Consider the following 20,651-nt stretch of genomic DNA (forward strand, 5'->3'; position numbering starts at 1 on the left):
GCTGGACCACAGTTGCAGGAGAGGAAAACTGATAAAACGCATTATACAAGGCGGGCGGACCACGACCGTGCAGATCTGCCACTGGCATGTCCACAATCCACATACACGCGATCCAGTCTCACACGTACTGCGCGTGCATAGATGAAGATCGTCGACAAGAAGTCTGAACAAAGCACCTTACACTGGTCAATTGTTACTGTAGGGTTTATAGGGATTTCATCACTGTACTCAGCAAGGGAGTACTCAGTGCTCATACATGTATATGTGTAGAAGATATCATGACGATAAAGGTGCTCTCAACAAGATACAGGTATATACTATCTTATAATTATGGCTGCGTGCAACTGTAATTGCTCGCAATGAGACTGAACTCATGATGCTCGCAGCATCGACACATCCAGCCACGGAATCATTTACCATTTCTGATGCAATCTCGTCCTGCAAGCCACGTGATATTCCATTTACGATTCTGGCCATTAAAACTGACAACTATCAACGAATTTCCTGCTCGTCTCACAATAGAGAGTTCTGTCAAGCAGAGGATTCAACATCATTAGAACTTTCCATATACGTATAGGACGGTGTGAGCGGGATACCGGGAATACTTTGGTGCTCTGTTCTAGGATGGCGCTGCCATGGTTATTGCGAGCAGTGTGTGCTGAGCTGCTTTCCGCGCACTTACAAGTAACCAGCACTAGTGGATGTTGGTGGTGTATAGCTAGCGGGGAGGTGTATAGCTAGCGGGGAGGCGCACTTACTGCTGCCATAAAGGCCTACTGCTACCAGTCCGGATAGTCATGCCGTGTCGGTGAGTGTTGCTGATGGCGTACGTAGAGTGCATGATGGTCACAATGTAAATCCATAGCATCCTGCAGATAGGACACCAATGGCCAGGTACAATACACTCACGGAGATCAGACCTAGACGTGGTGTGGTGAGCGAACTGGCAGCACTCGAGTTGTCATCAAACCGACCCGAGGAGTTTGGATCATGAGGCAGAACATGCTCTTCTTCCATTTTGCCTTCTTCCTTGGCCACTTCGTCGAAGAGTTCACCAGCAGCAGCACCACCACCAGCACCACCACCAGTATTCTGAGCTGAGGGGTTTGCCTGAAGAAGGTCGGGGCTGAGTACCTCCGCCCCGTTAGGAGGTACCATCTCCTGTCTGGGACCCGGACTCTGTGCAACGGCTGGGAAGGTGTTGTGGTGACCCGGTAGTGCCACCGCGGCGTTCGGCTGTTGTCCCTGGTGATTGGACAGTACGGTTCTTGCACGGTGTTGCTGAGGTGAAAGGGTCGCCGCCTTCACACCAATGTACGTGGTCATACGCCGAGTCATGACGTCACGAGCCATGACGTCAATGTGGTATTCGGTCTGGGGTCTGAGGTTGGAAAGGCGGGCAAACGGGCGGCGGTCGCAGCGCTCTTTGACTGTGGTCGCCTGCTGGAATTGGTCAGCGTACGGACTACTGTGAACGTCCGAGCGTTGATGACTACGTGCTTCATGATACAGTACGCAATACTCGGTGCGCATCTGATACCGCTGCCGGACTGGCTGCCATTCGACGTTCAGAGCAGTCGCCTCTAGTGTCCCGACCCTGGCTTGGGGGTCGTCTGGCACACGAGGATAGGGACTCGTGCTGGGACGGAGTGTGGCATAGATATAGAAACTAGCCACTTCGTTCATGCGCTGGTTAGCTACCTCCATCGTGTAGACACCTCCCATGTCCTCTTTGATGTAGTTGATAGAGCCAACACCTATGCTCCGACCATTACCAGCATTCAGCTCTGTGACGTCGAAATCGAAATTTGACCTTACCGCCCCGGAGTAATACTGTCTCTTTGTGCGCCTCAGCTTTTCCTCCTTGGCTTGGCGGCGGAATCTCGTGTGTCCATTGTTGTTGTTGTTGTTGTTATTGGGTAGGGGTGCATACAGAACGTGCGTGAAGAACGGATGCTGCATCATGAAGACGTTGTCGTGTGAGATATTCCACGTAATGGCGCCTCGCCGTGGATGCACAGTAATTCCTACGCTGCCACCCTTCGGTACTGAGATCTCGAAGTGACGTCGCTGACCACCCCTGAGCTGCTGCGCCATCAGGCGATCCTGCACCATAGTCACAACTCCACCTCCGAACCCATTGCTTCCACCACCGCCACCACCCTGCCAGGGTGCTCCGAATGGGTTGTGCTGCTGCTGCTGCTGCTGTTGCGGATGAAACCCACCATAGTGTTGGGCGATAGGTGAGTGTTGGGGCTGCGGAACGTTCCATTGCCCCTGCGCTGCTGCCTCATACGCACCCAGGTAGGTTAGAGTCAGCAAGACACGAAGCAGAGCGATTGGTGTGAGAACCCCTAGAGGAGACATGACCAGCACAGTGCTACAAGACACGATCACCTACAGCGTCTCCGCTTGTACCTTCCTCGCGGCTACAGCCACCCAACAAACAGCAGAGGACGTGCCCACAAAGCCACCGCTCTACGGTGGTGACGGCGCCGTCCTGTAATTAATCGTACAGAGGACGTCGCGGGTTGCTCCACTGCTTGCAAACAACAAGCTCAGTCCAGAACGCCACCTCCTTCGCAGCACCGCCCGACCACGGTACGCTACACCAGCATGCGATGTCCTCACTGCTGTTGTCTAACGTCTTGTCTAACAGCGTGTCTTGTAGCTTGTAGTCTTTTGTTCAATCCGAGCGCAAACTAGGCAACAATGCTTGTAACATCGATTAGTCAGTCACCTTGCAGGCGGACACAAGAGAAGAATTGAAGCACAGTACCGATGTACCCTGAGTGCTTTCACTGACTGCTCTGCCTACGCTCGCTGTTCTGTGGCTGATGCCAGTGATGGTGGCAATTCTTCGCGTACAACTGGGCCAGCCGCAGCAGCATAATGGGATAGGTGGTCAGCCGCGACCGTACCTGTTAAAACAAACTGCTGCAGATTAGTGAGCCCAGCACAAGCAGCCGGTGTTGGCGTGAAGCAGCCTGGCGGTCGCTGCTGCTTGAAACTGAAACTGAAATGCTATCCAGCAGCAGCTGCAGGTGTTGCAGGCCAGGCTGCAGGGTTAGGCCTAGGGTGGCCCGGGCCGTCCTGACAGGCAATCCTAGCGGTTTCTGGGTCCGCCTACCGAAACCTCAGCTCACTATGACTGAGACTAGAGCTAGCTAGCAGTAATCCCGCGTAAAGTGCTCGCACCTGCGCGTGTGTTGCTACAGTACTGGTACTTTTACTAGTTTAGGTAGCAGTGCGGTATGAACAAACTCGGCTAATGATGTTGACCCAGGTCTGTGACAATACTGCTAATACTGCTAATACTGCTAATAGCCACTCGTGCACTCTACACACTGGCCTGTTAGTGGTGCACACAGGTGTAGTCAAATGATCGAAGAGACGCTTAGCGACGCAGAGCGGTTGATTCATGACGAAAGGAGAGCTCTAGGCTGCGCTTGCGCCGCGTCGACGCTGCCGCCGAGAAACTCGTCATCGTGATCAACACGTGTCTGTTGGAACACATGCCACGACGTGTAAATCAGTCTAACTGGATCGCTTTCGTGCTACTGTGGCATGCATAGCAGTCTATTATGTTGTATTGCAGACCACTGCTACTGACAGTGTACTAGCACACACGCCAGTTATTATAATATTATGACTATCGTGCATTTTAGTACTGGATCTGAGCAGAATAGTAGCGACGCAGTGCAGTGCAGTGCAGTGCAGTGCAGGGCAATTCCTGCGTCTCATGGCCGACCGCCGTACTGCCGGGTAAACCTGTGTTGCTGAGCGAGTCATTAGCCGGTTTGGGGGGGGGGGGGGGGTAGCGGGCCAGAGAAGCAGGCGAGAGAGTTAGAGACTAACCCATATGGCCATGCGCCACAGCACAATGATATTTAAAAAAAATTGCCGCCATCAATACTACCATGCTTTGACCTCTCTGGCTAATACTAGAGAGTCGACATCGCTCTTCACATTACAATCGTGTTAGTGCAGCACGAACGCATTGCCTACGAACGTTCTGGATAATGACACACTGTGTTATGGAGCAAGCGACAAGTCAGCACGTGTCCGCTGCGCCTCTCTGACCAGCCAGCGAGCCACCAAACCTTTTCTGTCTGGATCTCAAGAGGAATGCAATGTTGCTAATGCTAAGTAATTGCTAACGCATGCCAACACTCCCTGGGTTCCCTAGAGACGAACCAAGACACCATTGCCTTCCCACCAGGCCAGAATGGCTGGCTGTAATTGTGGTGATTACGGTCACCTGTGACGTCACACATTATCAGTTATCACTTGCACTGGTGATTGAACATGGTAAATGGTACTATTCTAGCGTGAGCCCGGTGAGGTGCCTATCTGAGTAGACTCAGAGTATGCTCAGAACATCATACTCATACGTGTAACATAATAATTATTATAACGCGGCTTGTGGCAGAACTTCAGTTCCAAACCGTTGATGGGGTGAGCTGGTTCAATCACGCCCCAGGCCAGCCAACGGGAAGAAAGAGGATCGTGTTGGTGGTCTAGTTACCAAACCCCCGTCCTCTTTTGCAGCGGCGACCATGTTCCCTTCTCCAAGCAGAGCCCCGCCAGAACTGTGCGGCCTTCACTTCGTTAGCACCATATATGGACACCACAGGAAAGGTGCGGATATTGCGCTGGGAACCGCTTGGAGTTTCACGGGATGTATGCCCGAAGAGAGTATATTTGCTCAAGCACGGCCTGTCATCACTGCATATCATCTTCATCACCCTCATCGTCGCGTTGACTGCCTTCCAAAGCTTAGCTCTGCTACCTTCTCGCTCCCGTTTTGGTGCTGAAAGTGAAGTCAGATATCGATTGGACTGCGCGCTCACAAAGGCTCTACACGATTGCATGTTGCAATGCGTGAGCGTGGTCATGTGTGTTATGTATGTTCTGCTGGACGCGGACGGGTCGGTAATGTGTCGAAAGGCAGCTCGGTTCGCTCCACCAGCCAGCAATCACATCAGAGCCGATCGCTGTGCCGGCTGTGTGCCGGTTTCGCTGAACCGCCGCTTGGCCCTCGCGCGACCGGTCGCCCTCAACACGCACACGCATGATCCCACGCACACACACGCACATACACACACGCGCGCAAAGAGAGAGACACACACAGTCACGGTTCAATTTTGGAATGTCACCAGGAGCTATTGGCTTAGCAAACAGAAACAGGAGAAAGTGCTCAGCTGCCCACACCTGTATCCACAGAGATTGAATTTCAAAATCACACATCCGCGTAGCAAATCCATTGAATTATTATTTCTATTGACAAAGTGTTAGGTGCATGTAGCTATGAACGCGGAGTCATAGGACGCGACATTCCCATTTCCGCCCGTTGTAAACAACCGCATTAGGTGTGTACAGTGCGACGCAATCAGGAGCAGCCCAGCGGGCAAGCTGAGAGGCGAAGGGAAAGCGGTGGAGACAGCCATGACCACGCTGAGCGGCCGTGAGTGAGATCTCGTATCCTGCCGTTATCATGTTGATACGCTCCTGGTCAGGATAAATCCAACCTCCATCGCATCCTGTCTCACTTTCACATCTAAAAGTGGCGTGCTTCATCTGCAGACTACTATCCAGCACTTCCTAGGGAGTATGTAGTCGTTGTTCCGGCACGATGTAATTGTCTGTCGTGCAAAGTAGCGGGAATATGCCCTGATTGTGCGTCATTTGCATAACATGACGAGTTGCCAATGCCCTACTGCCGCTGGTCCCACCCCGCCCCGCACGACTACAAAAGAAAGGACAGCTTGGAGACGGTTCGTGTTGGCGAGCACAAAGGGTACACGCGTACATCGTTCATGGTTTTAATCCAAACAGGACAAACTTGGCAACAGCTGTCAATGGTTGTTTTTGATTCATGTCCAGTGGTATTAGGGATGGGCCGATTCCGCCTACATTTGTGAATTCTTTCATTGCCAAATTCTTTCATTGTGTTGATGACAGCTCGGTGTCACTGGGTGGGTGTTTCATGCAGTGCGCTCGATCACAGAGCCTCCGTCAGCCTCAAAAAGGCCTGTGGGCAAATAATTACGCAGAGTCAATGCTCCGGATAGTCTTGTAGTAACACCAGCAGGGTACCGTGGTGTATCCACGTTTGAATGGGGTTTGATCGCTTTTATTGTGGTTTCTATGTTATGCTCTTCACTGAAAAGTGTGTGAGACTTCATTCACTCTTTGTCTCTTTCTTTTCGTCTTCTTTTATAGCACATTGGGTGTTTCTTGCGTACTTACCTTCATTTGCTGTTGCTCTATGCCCTATTTTTGATGGTTTTAATTAATTATTGGGATAAAAAAACGATTCGCCACCAGTAGTTTACCCCTCCCTGGTATTACATGGCCAGTGAAAACACGTGTCGTGTTATGTATGTATGTATGTATGTATGTATGTATGTATTCTTTATTAGTTGGATCTCACATTCAGCGGAATCATACGTGCGAATGCTGATTATGCCAAGTAACAGTTGGAATTTACACCAAACTTGCAAAAGGAGACGTGTGATTCTGATACAAAGTACCTGTGTTTAATAGTAATAGGAACCGATTACCGTCTGGTAGGAAGAAGAGCATCAAACTTTTCTCTCTCTCTCTCCCTCTCTCTCTCTCCCCCCCCCTCTCTCTCTCTCTCTCTCTCTCTCTCTCTCTCTCTCTCTCTCCCAGGAAAATAAGCATGTGGCCATTATCTTGAATGTTGATGGTATGTGTGAGAAACATACACGTGTCTCGTCTGACAATGACAGGCTGTCCATGCAGCGACGCTTGGGCAGTGGGCACGCAGAGACAATAATGTCACGCCCGTGCTGCAGAATTCGAAGAGGCACACGAGTGCTCTTTGCGGTACACAATCAGTGTGTTGTTATACATGATGTAAAACACAATGCTAACGTGTCTGTGGTACATGATCATGCATTATGTTCATGCTTATGTACAACAGCACAGACAAGAACGGTAACAACGTAGCCACAACACTACGACATCAGGGCAATAGTCAGCACCTCGACAGTTGAACTCCATTGCTACTACGGTACATGACGCTATACATATGATTGTACCTGTGCATACAACCCCCCCCCCCCCCTGTCCTGTGCATACACCCCCCCCCCCGCCCTGCCCGTTGCACACACAAACACCACCACTCCCTCCTCCCCTACCTGTGCATACATACAGTATTATAAGTGCTGTAGAAGGAGTTTAATACAGAGTTTAATTTTAATATAATATGATTCCCAGATAATGATATCAGGTATAAGTTGATATCGTTACGGGAAAGCGCGAGCTCCGGTGTAGGAATCTGGAAGCAACCACTTTCCCAGGTAGTATCCCTGGTATGCCGAGGAACGGTAAACCTTCTCAGAGTTCATGTCGTTCTCCAGTCTTAGCGTTTCAAACACAAGTAAATACAAACCCAAATCATCATGTCCACGCGCATGTGGGGGCTTCACTCCTCATGTTCAGCGCCGAAATGGTACATTGCATGTGCATGTATTACTAATACTATTACCCGTAGGCGTGAAATGTTCCTGCCAGCGCTAGTGGACGTGGGTGCATGATGGGGTTGAGTGGAATGGTTATGATTATTACAGTGCCAAGAGTGTACAGTCATGTATAAGCCTCTGGTCTGGGAGGTTATAATACTCTAGTAACAACCAGGGAGTAGTACAATACTATTGTACTACTCCCTGGTTGTTACTACCGTATCCATTGCTCCAAGTCTGCGCTATAGCATTCTGCGTGCTTCCTTCGTAGCCTACTTACACTGTACACTGACATAGCCAGGGTAGGAACATTGTCATTGCGGTGCGTCTGCAACCGAGAGCCTAGAACATGCACGAGCAGCACACCTACTTGTAGCTCCCAGACTGACCGACTGCACCTGCAGCACACCTAGCTCCCAGACTGACCGACTGCCCCGAGGTACTGTGGATAGAGCCGCATCCGCGCACACGCGTGATTTGTGTCTCTTCTCGCCGCGAGCATCTTGCCTCCAACGACGACGACAATGATGGTGCTGTTCTGCACGTTCCTGCCGCCATGATGGATTGTGCAACGTGTGCAAGAAGCCCTGACAACATGTTGCTGTCCTCAAGCTAGTAGTGCCCTGGATTCACTCTGAGCTAAATTGTTGCTAATGTTGTCCTGGGGTGGTGTTGACGACTGCACGAAATTGACCGACCCGCGGGATATTGCTGGTCTCTCCGACAGGGAATGTAATCATCTGATTGGGATAGGCGATTTCTGGGACGCAGCTCGGAAGCGTTTCAATGCCATGCAGCCTTGCAATGCCTGTTCGACCTGACAACAGCTTGCAAGTTTCAGCTTGCAAGTCTCAGCTTGCAAGTCTCAGCTTGCAAGTCTCAGCTTGCTCAGTGTTCGTGGGGTTGTGCAGCATGCTGCATGATGGATAGTGGACACCGACCGCATCATGTTAGGACAGAGAACAGCGTGATGGCAGTCAGTGTGCTGCAGGCACACATCCTTCACTGCCCGAGGTCGAGGGTACGGACGAAAAAAACAGTGTTTTATTTCAGCCTGAGAGAAGTGACGGCCAGCATGGTGAGCTCGTCCTCTATCTTTATAGGCGAGACAGGGAGGGAGTGGTGTAATCAGCTCTACTGATAAGATATTTTAGGACTCCCTGGCGCAGCTACAACATGTACATGAAACCAAGGAGTCGTAAAATACCGGTATTTTACGACTCCCTGCATGAAACCAAGGTTTCATGGCTGTACTCTTAGTTGCATATGCCTGCTGGCAATACTGCCAATAGTCGTTATGCCGGAGATCTCAAGTCACGTGACCAGACAGCGTCCGAGCCTGCCGGCGCAGCTGCTCCATTGCCAAAACTGGCAAAAGACACAAACTCCACGGACTGTGAACACAGTATGGAGTGTGTCATCTGCTAGGTAAGTACTCGGTGTAAGACGAACTATTGCTTAGGCCCATAGCAGGGCACGGCGTGACAGCAGCAGTGCGTGGTACACCACGGTATGCTACTGTGCAGCCATATACAGTGCTGGCAACTGAAATCCGACCCCCTCAGCGGTGCGCTCACATCGCAAAGACCCAACACGGGATGGTAAAACTACGAAACAGAGACCGCTAGAATGTGAACCCACCGCGCAGGGGTCGGATTTCAGTTGCCAGCACTGTACTTCAAGTGCATGTAACAGTGTGGCAGAATCGGTGTGATCAGCATTCGTTGGTGTTTGTGTGGTTCGCTGACGCTACTTTCACTTTCAGTGTGTGTGTGACACTTTCTTCGTTTGTAGTGTGCACTGACTTAAGGATGCGGGCCCGTGTGTGCGTGTGTGGGGGTCAGGTGGGTGTGGCCGTGTGGGTGCGTGCGTTGGCTTACCGTGTAGTGTGCTCAAGGCATGACAAACTGCAGATACACAGCTACACAAGCAAACCATCAAAAACTGTACAAAAGAGAGCAGCAGAAACAACAAAAGCCGAAGCGAGCAACAGCGCAGCACTAGCAACGATGTGGACTAAGATCAGGATCAGGAGAAAGAAAAAAAAGAAAAAGAAAGTGCCCCCTGTGAGGATCGAACTCACGACCTTCAGATTATGAGACTGACGCGCTGCCTACTGCGCTAAGGAGGCAGCTGAAAGACACACGCATATGAACGCGACTTGACCACAATGACCCCAGGCGCTTGGCCATATAAGGAGCCAGTCAACCGTGTGACTCGCCGAGCCCTTTGGGACCAACAACTGTGTACTGACGGCATCAAAATCATGCACAGAGGCCTACAACTTACAAGTAGAGATTGTAGAGGGTGTGGACAGGGAGTTGTGAATACATGTACTGGTACAGCTGTACCAGTATTCGTTCAAATTTCCTCTTTTTAGTTATACCAAGACAACAAGAGTCCATAAACATTTTTATGGACTCTTGGGTATACATACTTGGTCACATTACTTTATTTTAATGACAGGGAAGCTTGCTGTGAGAATGGAATTTCATTCGGACAGTTCTTCTGCTCCGCAATGTCGAGACGAGGAGTGAGGTAAATCCACATCAGCAAAACTGTATGCACTATGCACCATGCACACAGCACTATGCACACGACACTATGCACTATGCACACAGCACTATGCACACGGCACTATGCACACGGCACTATACACTATGCACACGGCATCACGTCGTGCAAGTAACCAAACTCCGAAGAGCCAGCATGCATGGCCCTGAAACTCCCACCCTGGTCCCAACCATTTGCCCAAATGTGAGCTGAATGCCAAGACAATCATCATTGTGGGTAGAGGACATTATTATGGTTACATGGTCAATACATCACCCGTCTAGATGTTGGTATGAAGTGGTATTACAAGCACGAGTTTGCCACTCCATACACACGAGCGCCCCCCCCCCCCCCCCCACACACACGTGATGATGTCATTAAAATTAAGGACTGTCTTCATTGCAAACTGCAGAATAAAGCTCGCGCAGAGCCAACATTGTGCACATGTACACATGTGGAGTCAGGCACATTGACAAATCACACGTACACTTCAGATCAGGTACATAATTGGTGGATCTAAGCAGCATAATTATAACAATAGCAATTCTGTTGATCGCAATTCTAAAATAACAATAGCAAGAGCAATAGCAATTTATTAGCAAAGTAAACATAATCAGCAGCGGGGATAACTCTCGCAGAGTCCAGCTGCTGCTCTGCAACGAATCAATGCAGTTATGAACAGCTGCTGCCGAAAAGGGCATGGTAAATATAGATATGTGGTGTGCTGCGGTGTGTGTGTGTGTGTGTGTGTGTGTGTGTGTGTGTATGTGTGTGTGTGCGTGTGTGTAAGTTGACATTAAGATTGCGGTGGGAGAATACAGCAAGGCGTACGGGAAACACACGGACGATAAGCGCACAAGGCGGCCAGCGGATGAGCACCATTGTGTAGACACGATGCAACAGCGAGCGCTGCACTTCACTTGGACATACTCGTGGTGGTGATGCTACTGATGCTATGGTGAGGAGATACGACAGGATGTGACGTGGGTATGTCCGGGATGATGGTGACATGATCCACAGTGGCATGATCCACACAGCAAGACAGGTGGTGGCAAGTCTTCAACATGGCCCACAGACAAGTGGCAAGTGCTTAGGTTGATCTCTCTGATGTTGCTACAGGATTCTAGCTAGTACATGGTGGAGGGGAGCTTCCAATTACTTCACCATACTAAACCGTTCAAATAGTGCGCTGTCCAGTTAGGGGCGTGTTTGTGTGTGTGTGTGTGTGTGTGTGTGTGTGTGTGTGTGTGTGTGTGTGTGTGTGTGTGTGTGTGTGCTCACATGCACAAACACACACACACCCCCGCTGTACACATCGTGTGTGTGTTTGTCTGTTTCAGCACGTTGCTTCACAGCCAGCATGCGCCACACACTCACACGCTAACACCAGTAGAGGAACCCAACGCCTGGGCCTACCTGAATTCCTTGCTCGGCAGGGACCTTCTTCCCCGTCATCTCCTACACCTGCCATTTCTCAAAGAAATCGTTTCCCTTGTCGTCGACAACGATGAAAGCGGGAAAGTCGACAACCTCAACCTTCCAGATAGCCTCCATGCCCAGCTCAGCATATTCGAGTACTTCAACTTTCTTGATGGACTCCTGCGCAAGCAATGCGGCTGGTCCGCCGATACTGCCAAGGTAGAAGCCGCCGTGTTGCTTGCAGGACTTGGTGACCTTCAACAACAAGAACAAGAACAAACGAAGATGACAACAACAGGTCAGAACAAGATCTTATAGGCTCCCATGTCCCCACCAGGCAAGCAGCGTCTGCTTGCAGGGTCCCTCTCACGTGAACACTTGCTTGCATGATGACTTTGTATGTATGTATGTATGTATGTATGTATGTATGTATGTATGCGAACAATGCCCACCGGCACACATACACACACAGACACATATCTATACAGAGAGAGAGAGAGAGAGAGAGAGAGCGAGAGCGAGAGAGAGAGAGAGAGAGAGCGAGAGAGAGAGAGAGAGAGAGACACACACACACACTGTACTGCACTCGCTCCCTGCCAAAACTGGTCCAGTGGGTCTCCCCGGGAGAGGGGAGAGAGACTCAAAACATCTTGGAAAGATGACTCAATTGGCTATTGAACCGCCCAACACCACCTGACATCCCCAAACTCTGGGTGGACTTGAAAGTGATCCCACTTATGGGCTCACTACACCTCAGTAAGTCGGCGAGGACAAGGTGCAGAAAAAGGATTGACGGCATCAGGGTATCCGTCCGGGGATCCAACTGCAGTTACCCCTGCCCCCAGTGAAGGTAATACTTGCTTGCTTGGTGGCAGGTGCAAAAATACACCTTCAAGCAGCCGAGCCCGGTGGCAACAGACCCAACACTATCTGGCCTAAGCGTACCCACCAACCGAACACACACACACACACACACACACACACACACACACACACACACACACACAGCCACACCTACACACACACATCCACCCACAGAGAGGTCCTTACCTGTCTGCTTCTATTGCCCTTAGCCAGCATAATCATACTGGCACCGACTTGCTGGAACTTTGATACATAGCTATCCATACGGCCGGCCGTCGTAGGGCCAAATGAACCAGAAGGCATACCCTGGCACAAAGAGGAATACACGGAACCCAAAGCAAACGAACACAAGAAGACATGATCGTGTAATGAACACAACTGTTCATGACAAACGGAGATCAGAAGTAGAGAAGTGAATGACAATCCCCAGCTCTCCAATAGAGAAGTGAATGACAATCCTCAGCTCTCCAAAAGAGAAGTTATCGACAATCCTCAGCTCTCCAATATGTACGGTACCTGTGCTGCCTGGTGTTGAAGAACTGCGGGTTCAGGTAGTAGACTAGGCTGTTCATATTATTTTGTCATGCAGAACTGTCTATACACAGTTCAGCAAGCGTGTACATAAGAGTATCCTGCACTTGGTAAAGTTCTAGCCTCTTAGTTCTTCTTCGGCGCATGGTTTTGCTGCGCCCGACAGTACTGTACGCACGCCAATACACTACTGCCGGGCGCTGAAGACTGTGACGGAGCGTGGAAGAACGACCAGCCAAGAATTTCACCAAGCACAGCATACCTGCAAGCCCACACGTTAACGGCGAGACCAAAGGTCGGTGTTGTGGGCTTGCCTCACCAGCACAGGCTTGCTTTGCAGCCCCTACTCTCCCTGCTGTTTTGTTATTGTATACTCTGTTGTCTTCTCCCCTTCTGACGAGTAGGTTGTGTACTCAGTAAAAACAAAAAACAAAAAAAATGTATACACGTTGACTCCACTGTGCATAGACTGTAATACATGAAAATAAGAACGGTCTAGGCTAGGAGGCTGACCCCCCCCCCCAGTTCTTCGCCACCAGATAGTACTGTAGACATAATAAATATGAGAAGAGGAGTAGATCCGGTGGAGCATGAAGTCACAGTGACGCTCACTAGTACTGAGTGAGTAGTGAAGAGCACCAGAGCAAGTACGCTGAGTTGCTCATATGTTGTCTGGCGTCGTCTGACTAAGACTCATGAAACTCAGAGTACGCTTGTAGCAACGGACAGGACTGTTTCATTGGCGAGCACTCTACTGGATTACTGGCCAAATTGCTCCCATTCCTCTGCACATACAAACAGTCTTCCAAGTACAAGTACAGCCGTGGACAAAGAAATCCGGCCCCCCGAATCAAAAGAGGCGCCGCGTTTCCATTCCAAATACAGTGGTCCCTCTATAATCCGGCACCATTTGTGCCACGAAAATCTGCTGGATTAGGGAGGGTGCTGGATTAACAAATCTGATTTACTGCTGCAATGTGCATGAAGAGGACATTTTGGCTACTGAAAATTGTGCTGGTTTATCGAGGGTGCTGGATTATAAAGTACCGGATTAGAGAGGGACGACTGTACATACATGTACATCTTGCATGGTCCAAACACCCAGGGAAGGGGTCCAAACACCCAGGGAAGGGGCCGCAGGTGCCGAATGAGCCTTGGCACTGCTTTCAGCAAACGGGTTGGATTTATTTGTCCATGACTGTACATCTCCCGGCACATCTCCCGGCACAAAAAAATCACGGTTCGCGTCAGACTGGACATAAGCACAAGCACCACACACAGCCAGCCACACCCACAACCACACACCCATACACTCCCCCCCCCCCCCCCCACACACACACACATTGGCTAACCTCCGGTGTCTTGGCCGGTCCGGCATAGTAGACGGGATGGTCCAGCATGTACTGCGGCATACCCTCACCATTGTCCAATCTCTCCTGTAGCTTAGCATGCGCTATGTCACGTGCCACCACTAATGTACCTGTTAGAGATACACGGGTACGAATAGGATGCTCTGAGAGAGTGCTCAGGATGCTCTTCATAGGCTGGTTCAGGTTAATCTGCAGGAGCATGAGCCAAAAACAAACACAACAACGAACATTGGAGTGAATGCCAAGAGCAGGAACAAGGACATAGGGGCACGGAGATGCACACGACAAGAGGGTCACAGAGAGAAAGAGAGGGGGGGGGGGGGGGGGAGAGAGAGAGAGAGATAGCGATAGATAGAGACATGCAGTTCTTACATTGACCACTTCACCACTCAGGTTATCCTCAGTGACCTGAGGTAGGTACTGTCCAGGGTCTGTCTCTAGCTGTTCCAAGAACACTCCCTCAGGGGTGATCTTACCAAGAATCTACAAGAACATACGACACATACACATACACACCAACACCCAGACACCCATAGATACACACACCAAGTCACATACATACATCAAGTCGTACACAGATGTACATTGTATAGGCATACTGTAAGCAGACATGTACAGATACATAGAACTATGCACAGAGATGGAGACTAAAAGGAGAGCGTGTGTGTGTGTGTGTGTGTGTGTGTGTGTGTGTGTGTGTGTGTGTGTGTGTGAGAGAGAGAGAGAGAGAGAGAGAGAGAGAGAGAGAGAGAGAGAGAGAGAGAGAGAGAGAGAGCGAGAGAGAGAGAGAGAGAGACTAAAAGAAGAGCGTGTGAGAGAGAGAGTGAGAGAGAGCCAAAGAGAGAGAGAGAGAGACAGACAGAGACAGAGACAGAGAGAGAGAGAGAGAGAGAGAGAGAGAGAGAGAGAGCCAAAGAGAGAGAGAGAGAGAGAGAGAGAGAGAGAGAGAGAGAGAGAGAGAGAGAGAGAGAGAGAGAGAGAGAAAGAGAGAGAGAGAGAGAGAGAGAGAGAGAGAGAGAGAGAGAGAGAAAGAGAGAGAGAGAGAGAGAGAGAGAGAGAGAGAGAGAGAGAGAGAGAGAGAGAGGAGAGAGATCCACATTGGACCACTGGAGAAAACACAGCACAGAAAGCCAGCATACATGGAGAAGAAAGACAACCACACACCAAATATCACATGACTCACTTGTCTGTCAGCCGAGCAGGAGACACCGATACCGACAGGACAGGATGCACCGTGGCGAGGCAGTCTGATGACACGCACATCATGACAGAAATACTTACCACCAAACTGTGCACCAATACCAGTGTTACGACACAGTTCCAATACCTGCAATACACAACACAGCAGCATGCAAGAACGTGTGCATACAGTAGTGATGCAAAGGAATATTCAAATTATTCGAATATTCTAGAATACCGGCGCCCGAAACAATATTCGAATGCAGACAGCAGCATCGATATTCGAAACATCGATATTCGAAAAATCACACTACAGTGTGCATGGTTGTGTTTGTAGCTGCAACATTGATCTCCTGAGCAGTGTTGAGGATGCTGATGTATAAATTATGCTCTGAGAACTGTGAAGCTTGTTCTTAGGTCAGATCTGCTCCTTAACCCTTTGACTGCCGCTGGGAGGTGCACCAGGGCTCTAAGGACCAGCAAAACGGGTCATTTTTTTACTGAAAACACGCCAAACGTAAAAATAAAAAAATCGTAACTCTGGCATCCATTCTCTACATGCCAAGGTCTTTAGGTTCCTGGGAAGCTACTACAGCAAGGAAAACAATGTGCGGTAACACCAGTCTTCACGACAGAGTTTCAAGCTGACGTCATGTTTAGAATACAGTGCGCATTGTACACGTATTATCATATGCATTCTGGGCATGTGATGGACAGATCCTCAATTGATTCTGCATGAACTAGTGCAAGGAAACACGTGTGATGCGTTGACACCCAGTGCAAACGGCGTATAGCACTCGAGCGAGTAGCTTTACATCTTTTAAAGATGACGTCGGGATAGCTCTGTATACGGGAGTTGAGCAGTATTGGGGGGTGTTTTTAAATATATTTTAAAACCTTATACATAGGGTAAGAGTCATGCTGTAGCTCAGTTGGTTAGAGCACTGCTCGCGAATAACAAGGTCCCTGGTTCGAGTCCCGGTGGTGTGACTGATGATTTCTTTTTTTTTTTCATATCTGGCTTGCAAGTGTTGAGTTTCGGAGAGAAAAGAGCAGTACGTGGCATGTGGCCTCTAACTTCCTAACACTTTAAAACCTTGGTATCACTACACACATTGATGTCGGTATCTATCTAGTATCTACACTTGCCTTCTGTTCCCAGTCCAGGTCGCGGAAGGCGTGTCCGTGTGAGTTGCCCTCGGTGGGCAGATCGTCGAGGTACTTGCACGATGCCATCTTCACCGTCTTCAGTGTCATCTCAGCACTCAGGCCGCCGACAACGATGGCCAGATGGTACGGCGGACAGGCAGCCGTGCCGATCGTCTTGATCTTCTCGTCAACAAACGCCGTCAACTTCTCCGGGTTAAGCAGCGCCTTTGTCTGGACGCACACACACGCACACACACACCAGCAGATCGACAACAGAAAAAATAGAGAGCAGTTTGAGCGTTGGTGAGTTAGAAGTGGGGATTCACGGAGCCCACGTAACAAGCACTGCACATCAAAAGCAACAGTGGCAGCGGAAGCAGCAGCAGCACTAGCATCAGCGTCATCGACATCACCACCAGCCTCATTGCTGATAAATCACTGCTGACTAGACATGACAACAGTATAGTGTGTGTGTGTGTGGGGGGGGGGGGGGGGGAGGGGGTCAACAAGCACATGTGAACAATATGTTCATACATGTGTGTGTTTGTGTACGCAGGAGAACATCACCAGGTGTTGGCTCACCCAAGCTGGCCGCATACCTGTTGATAAAGAAAGGTCTTGTTAGCAGAGCCGCCGCCCTTAGCAATGAACATGAACTTATACTCATCACCGGGCACGGAGTAGATGTCAATTTGCGCCGGCAGGTTGGTACCCGTGTTGGCTTCCTTGAACATGTCCAACGGAGCAACCTGTAGTCATGGTAACACAAACACATACAGCATGAATGGAAAGGTTCGTCAAGACAAGCACATGCACATGGCAGCACATTACATAAAACAGTTGTGCTCGGTGAAATCCGACCCAAAGTGGAAAGGTGGCGCTCTGGACTAGCTCTGATTACATCATTGAATTCGTACATGCGTACGTCCAGCCGCATCCGTGCCACTGCCAGGGCGTCAAGGGCCGTGCTAGTTGAGGGCGCCAAACACGCACTCTGGGTCGGATTTCACCGCGCGCATCTGTAGTACACAATATGAATAAACAATAGCTTAGTGTTAGAGCATGGCTGGCCATAAACGAGGCCAAGGGTCCCTTGGTTTGAGTTCTGGTGGCGACAGTCAATTTTCTCTTCAGACTTCCCCTGTTTGCAACTCCCTTACCCTCATGAATGCGTTACAGTACAGTGTATACTATCAATACCAAAGACCCCAGGGGGCGGGGGAGGACAGGCTGGGTATGCATCTGTTCTGTGTGTGCACTGCACATGAAGGTACTGTTGCGGCAATAACATACATGCTCGATGCAAGTACAGTCGAACTGCTGGTGGTGAACACCTGCCAAGGATGGATCCTTCACTTCCAAATGTTCCCAACCAAATCAGTTTGTAACCAGTTTGGCAACATGGCAGGGATCGATTTACTTTGATTTTTTTGCATAGCAGTCACTGCTACACAGTTTTACAATTGACTAGCAACTCCAAATATTGATTAGCAGTTTTCCGTCATCATAAGTTTACATGTATAGCTGTACAATAGCAGGATTTCGTAAAGAAGAGGACAATAGCTGCAGTTGCTATTTGCTTTTCCAAGCGAATGTTCAACCTGAATATTTACGTTAGAGTTTTCGCTTGGGCACGTTACATGTTCAGCGTCCATCCGTCTTCGAGTTCTTCACAACACAATGTCTTTCAACAGGGCAGTTCCACTGATTCCTTCGACAAAGAAACCTCAGGAAAGCGCTCAAACGATCGGGACATTTCGTGCAAAGCACATCGAATTTCGCTTTTCTCCTTTTCTTCATCGAAACGAATCGACATTCCTGGCGCGTCCAGTTCTTTGTCCCTCTTCTGGGCAGTGAATCACTGATCAGATTCACTGACATGTTGGCTACATGAGACTAAGAACCATCTACTTCAACTGTGCCTTGTCGAACAGAAACAAACTGAGCTTGACAGTGAAAGAAGAAAGGAGAACATCAGGAAAAGTCACCGCCGTGTACAAAACTTCAGAAGACTGCAGTCTAGTCATGTACGACCAGTGCTAGTGCAGTGTCCAAAATCGAAAGAGCGCGATCCGCGAGTCCGCGACCCGCGCGGACTGAGCAGGACAGGCCAGTTGGTTGGAGTAGTAAAATACTACTCCCTAGTCAGCGGTGTGTACATCAGTCGCATGTAGACTGCACACAACTGGTCTTTGTAGTGCATCGCAGTTTTGGGCGATAAAAAACGAAAAGCGAATCGCAGCCAGTGAATTTTGATTCGCAAACTGCGATGCGAACCCGGATAAATCGATCCCTGCATGGGCATAATTATAATACGATGCTGGGATTTTAGTACCATCACAGACACATGTCCGACTTCACAAGCTGTATGGCTTTGGAGTGGGACCAAGTTACGCATTTGTTTTGCTGGCACCGCAGATTACCGAACACTCCCCATGAAGACCAGATTAAATTGTGTCCATATGTGTGTGTGTGGGGGGGGGGGGGGGGGGGGCTATGGCTTCTGCTGTAGCATTGCTAATATGCTATCATCGCCTCTGGCGATGGGCGTTAAAATTAGGGCTCAAACGATTAGTCCGATTAACCGGTTGCAGACCGGTTACGAAGAATTAACGGTTAACCGATAAAGATAACGGTTACGCAGTAACTTTTCAGTCAATTTTTCAAGTATCAGATCGTTGCAAAGTGTGCACTTTCGCAGGCTGTCGCACGCGTACGCAATTTCTGGGCTGTCAACTCGGTCATATCTGGTCTCTTGGTGTGAGAGTACATGTATGTATGAATGAGCATGCAAGAGAATGTACATGTGTGCGTTGTATACTGAATAGGGTACATATTTTTTGAATAAGTATAGTCAAATATACGGTTAAAAAAGAGTCCGCAGGATTGCCGTGGCTTATAGGTTATAACCGGTTAACCGACCGTTAGCTTAGCAGTTAACCGTCAGGGGTAAAACCGTGACCGTTTGAGCCCTAGTTAAAATGTGTGAGTGCGTGTGTGTGTGTCAGCTAGTTTGGTTGGTGGGTACACTCATGCCAGATAGTGTTGGGTCTGTTGCCAATGGACTCGGCTGCTTGAGAGATTTACAGCAATGCAGGGCATCCCCACTGTTTCATTGCTTACGGGTCCATAGTCCATTGGCCAGTGACAAGTGGTACTTCGGAGTACTACGTACGTGTACATATACCACATGCGGAGTGCCTACCTGTGAGTAGCGGAGATTGCGTTGCGTGTATGCATCATAAATGCCATGAGAAAGCGATGATTCATCCTCATCACACATGACGCGACGGCCACGTTTGCCCATCACGATAGCCGTGCCTGTATCCTGACAGCCGGGCAACTTCATACCAGCAGCAATGTTCGCGTTCTTCAGCAGCTGAAAGGCCACGAAACGATCGTTGTCGCTCGCCTCCGGGTCATCTAAGATGGAGGAGAGTTGCTTCAAATGAGCAGGACGAAGCAAATGAGCAATGTCGATCATAGCCTGTTTGGACAAAAGTCGCAGAGCTTCAGGCTGCACGACCGTAAAGCCGTCCTTCACCGTCACCAAACCCTCAGACGAAGGTAGTTTTCGGTAGGAAATTCCAACATCGTTGGCTGTCTTCGGAGACATTATGTCTTCATAGTGGAAAGTAGGCGCCGTGGAGGCAAGGCGAATGGCCTGAAGCCTCAGCGGACTGCTGAGGCGACTCGCGCACCTCATAAGCAAGGCCATGATAGCTTGAAAGTCCGCAGGAGCCCACCCTCGACAAGAAGCAGGCACAAGCTCTTGCGGTGTTTGTGTGTGTTTGCTTGAAGATTTGAAGCAAGCTTGCTGACATCTTGCAAAATAAAAAATCTTTCGAAAGTTTCTTTCTTTGTCGGGACTCGGCAGCGCCATATTTTGTTGGGGAAGTCCCGAACATTGCCAACCACACACCCAAATCGTTGGGGTTAGCCCTTGTAAATCATAAATCATAAGATGAAACAGTTCGGCTGAAAACTTCCTTCACATGCACAGGCTGGACACCTCAAACCTCCGATTTCAGTTACAGATTTATACAAATTCGATGCGAAACCAGTGTTACGTTTTCCAAAAGAGACTCTCCAT

General features: G+C 49.5%; 1 protein-coding gene and 1 non-coding gene across 2 annotated transcripts; both read right to left on the reverse strand.

Moving 5' to 3' along the window:
* Positions 1 to 9,551: 9,551 nt before the first annotated feature.
* Trnam-cau (transfer RNA methionine (anticodon CAU)) lies at positions 9,552 to 9,624 on the reverse strand. Its single transcript has one exon. It is a non-coding gene; the product is annotated as a tRNA-Met (tRNA).
* An 804-nt stretch (positions 9,625 to 10,428) lies between these two features.
* On the reverse strand, positions 10,429 to 20,382 carry LOC135811262 (fumarate hydratase class I, aerobic-like). The gene is made up of 8 exons (XM_065324472.1): positions 19,764 to 20,382; positions 17,158 to 17,307; positions 16,559 to 16,789; positions 15,414 to 15,557; positions 14,603 to 14,713; positions 14,213 to 14,419; positions 12,516 to 12,635; positions 10,429 to 11,720 (listed from the first exon to the last, which is right to left on the reverse strand). Exons 1-8 carry the CDS (start codon positions 20,274 to 20,276, stop codon positions 11,505 to 11,507), a joined length of 1,692 nt encoding a protein of 563 aa, XP_065180544.1. The 5' UTR covers positions 20,277 to 20,382; the 3' UTR covers positions 10,429 to 11,504.
* Between the last annotated feature and the right edge of the window lie 269 nt (positions 20,383 to 20,651).

Source organism: Sycon ciliatum, chromosome 3, assembly GCF_964019385.1.
Source record: "Sycon ciliatum chromosome 3, ocSycCili1.1, whole genome shotgun sequence".
NCBI lineage: Eukaryota > Metazoa > Porifera > Calcarea > Leucosolenida > Sycettidae > Sycon > Sycon ciliatum.

What these genes read in the sequence shown, in the direction of transcription:
- LOC135811262 (XM_065324472.1), bottom strand. Translation starts at nt 20,276, where the DNA reads ATGGCCTTGCTTATGAGGTGCGCGAGTCGCCTCAGCAGTCCGCTGAGG. An exon ending in AGACCTTTCTTTATCAACAG is followed by an intron (nt 16,790 to 17,157) that starts GTATGCGGCCAG and finishes GTGTGCGTCCAG; the next exon opens with ACAAAGGCGCTGCTTAACCC. An exon ending in AGGGCAATAGAAGCAGACAG is followed by an intron (nt 11,721 to 12,515) that starts GTAAGGACCTCT and finishes TTGTTGTTGAAG; the next exon opens with GTCACCAAGTCCTGCAAGCA.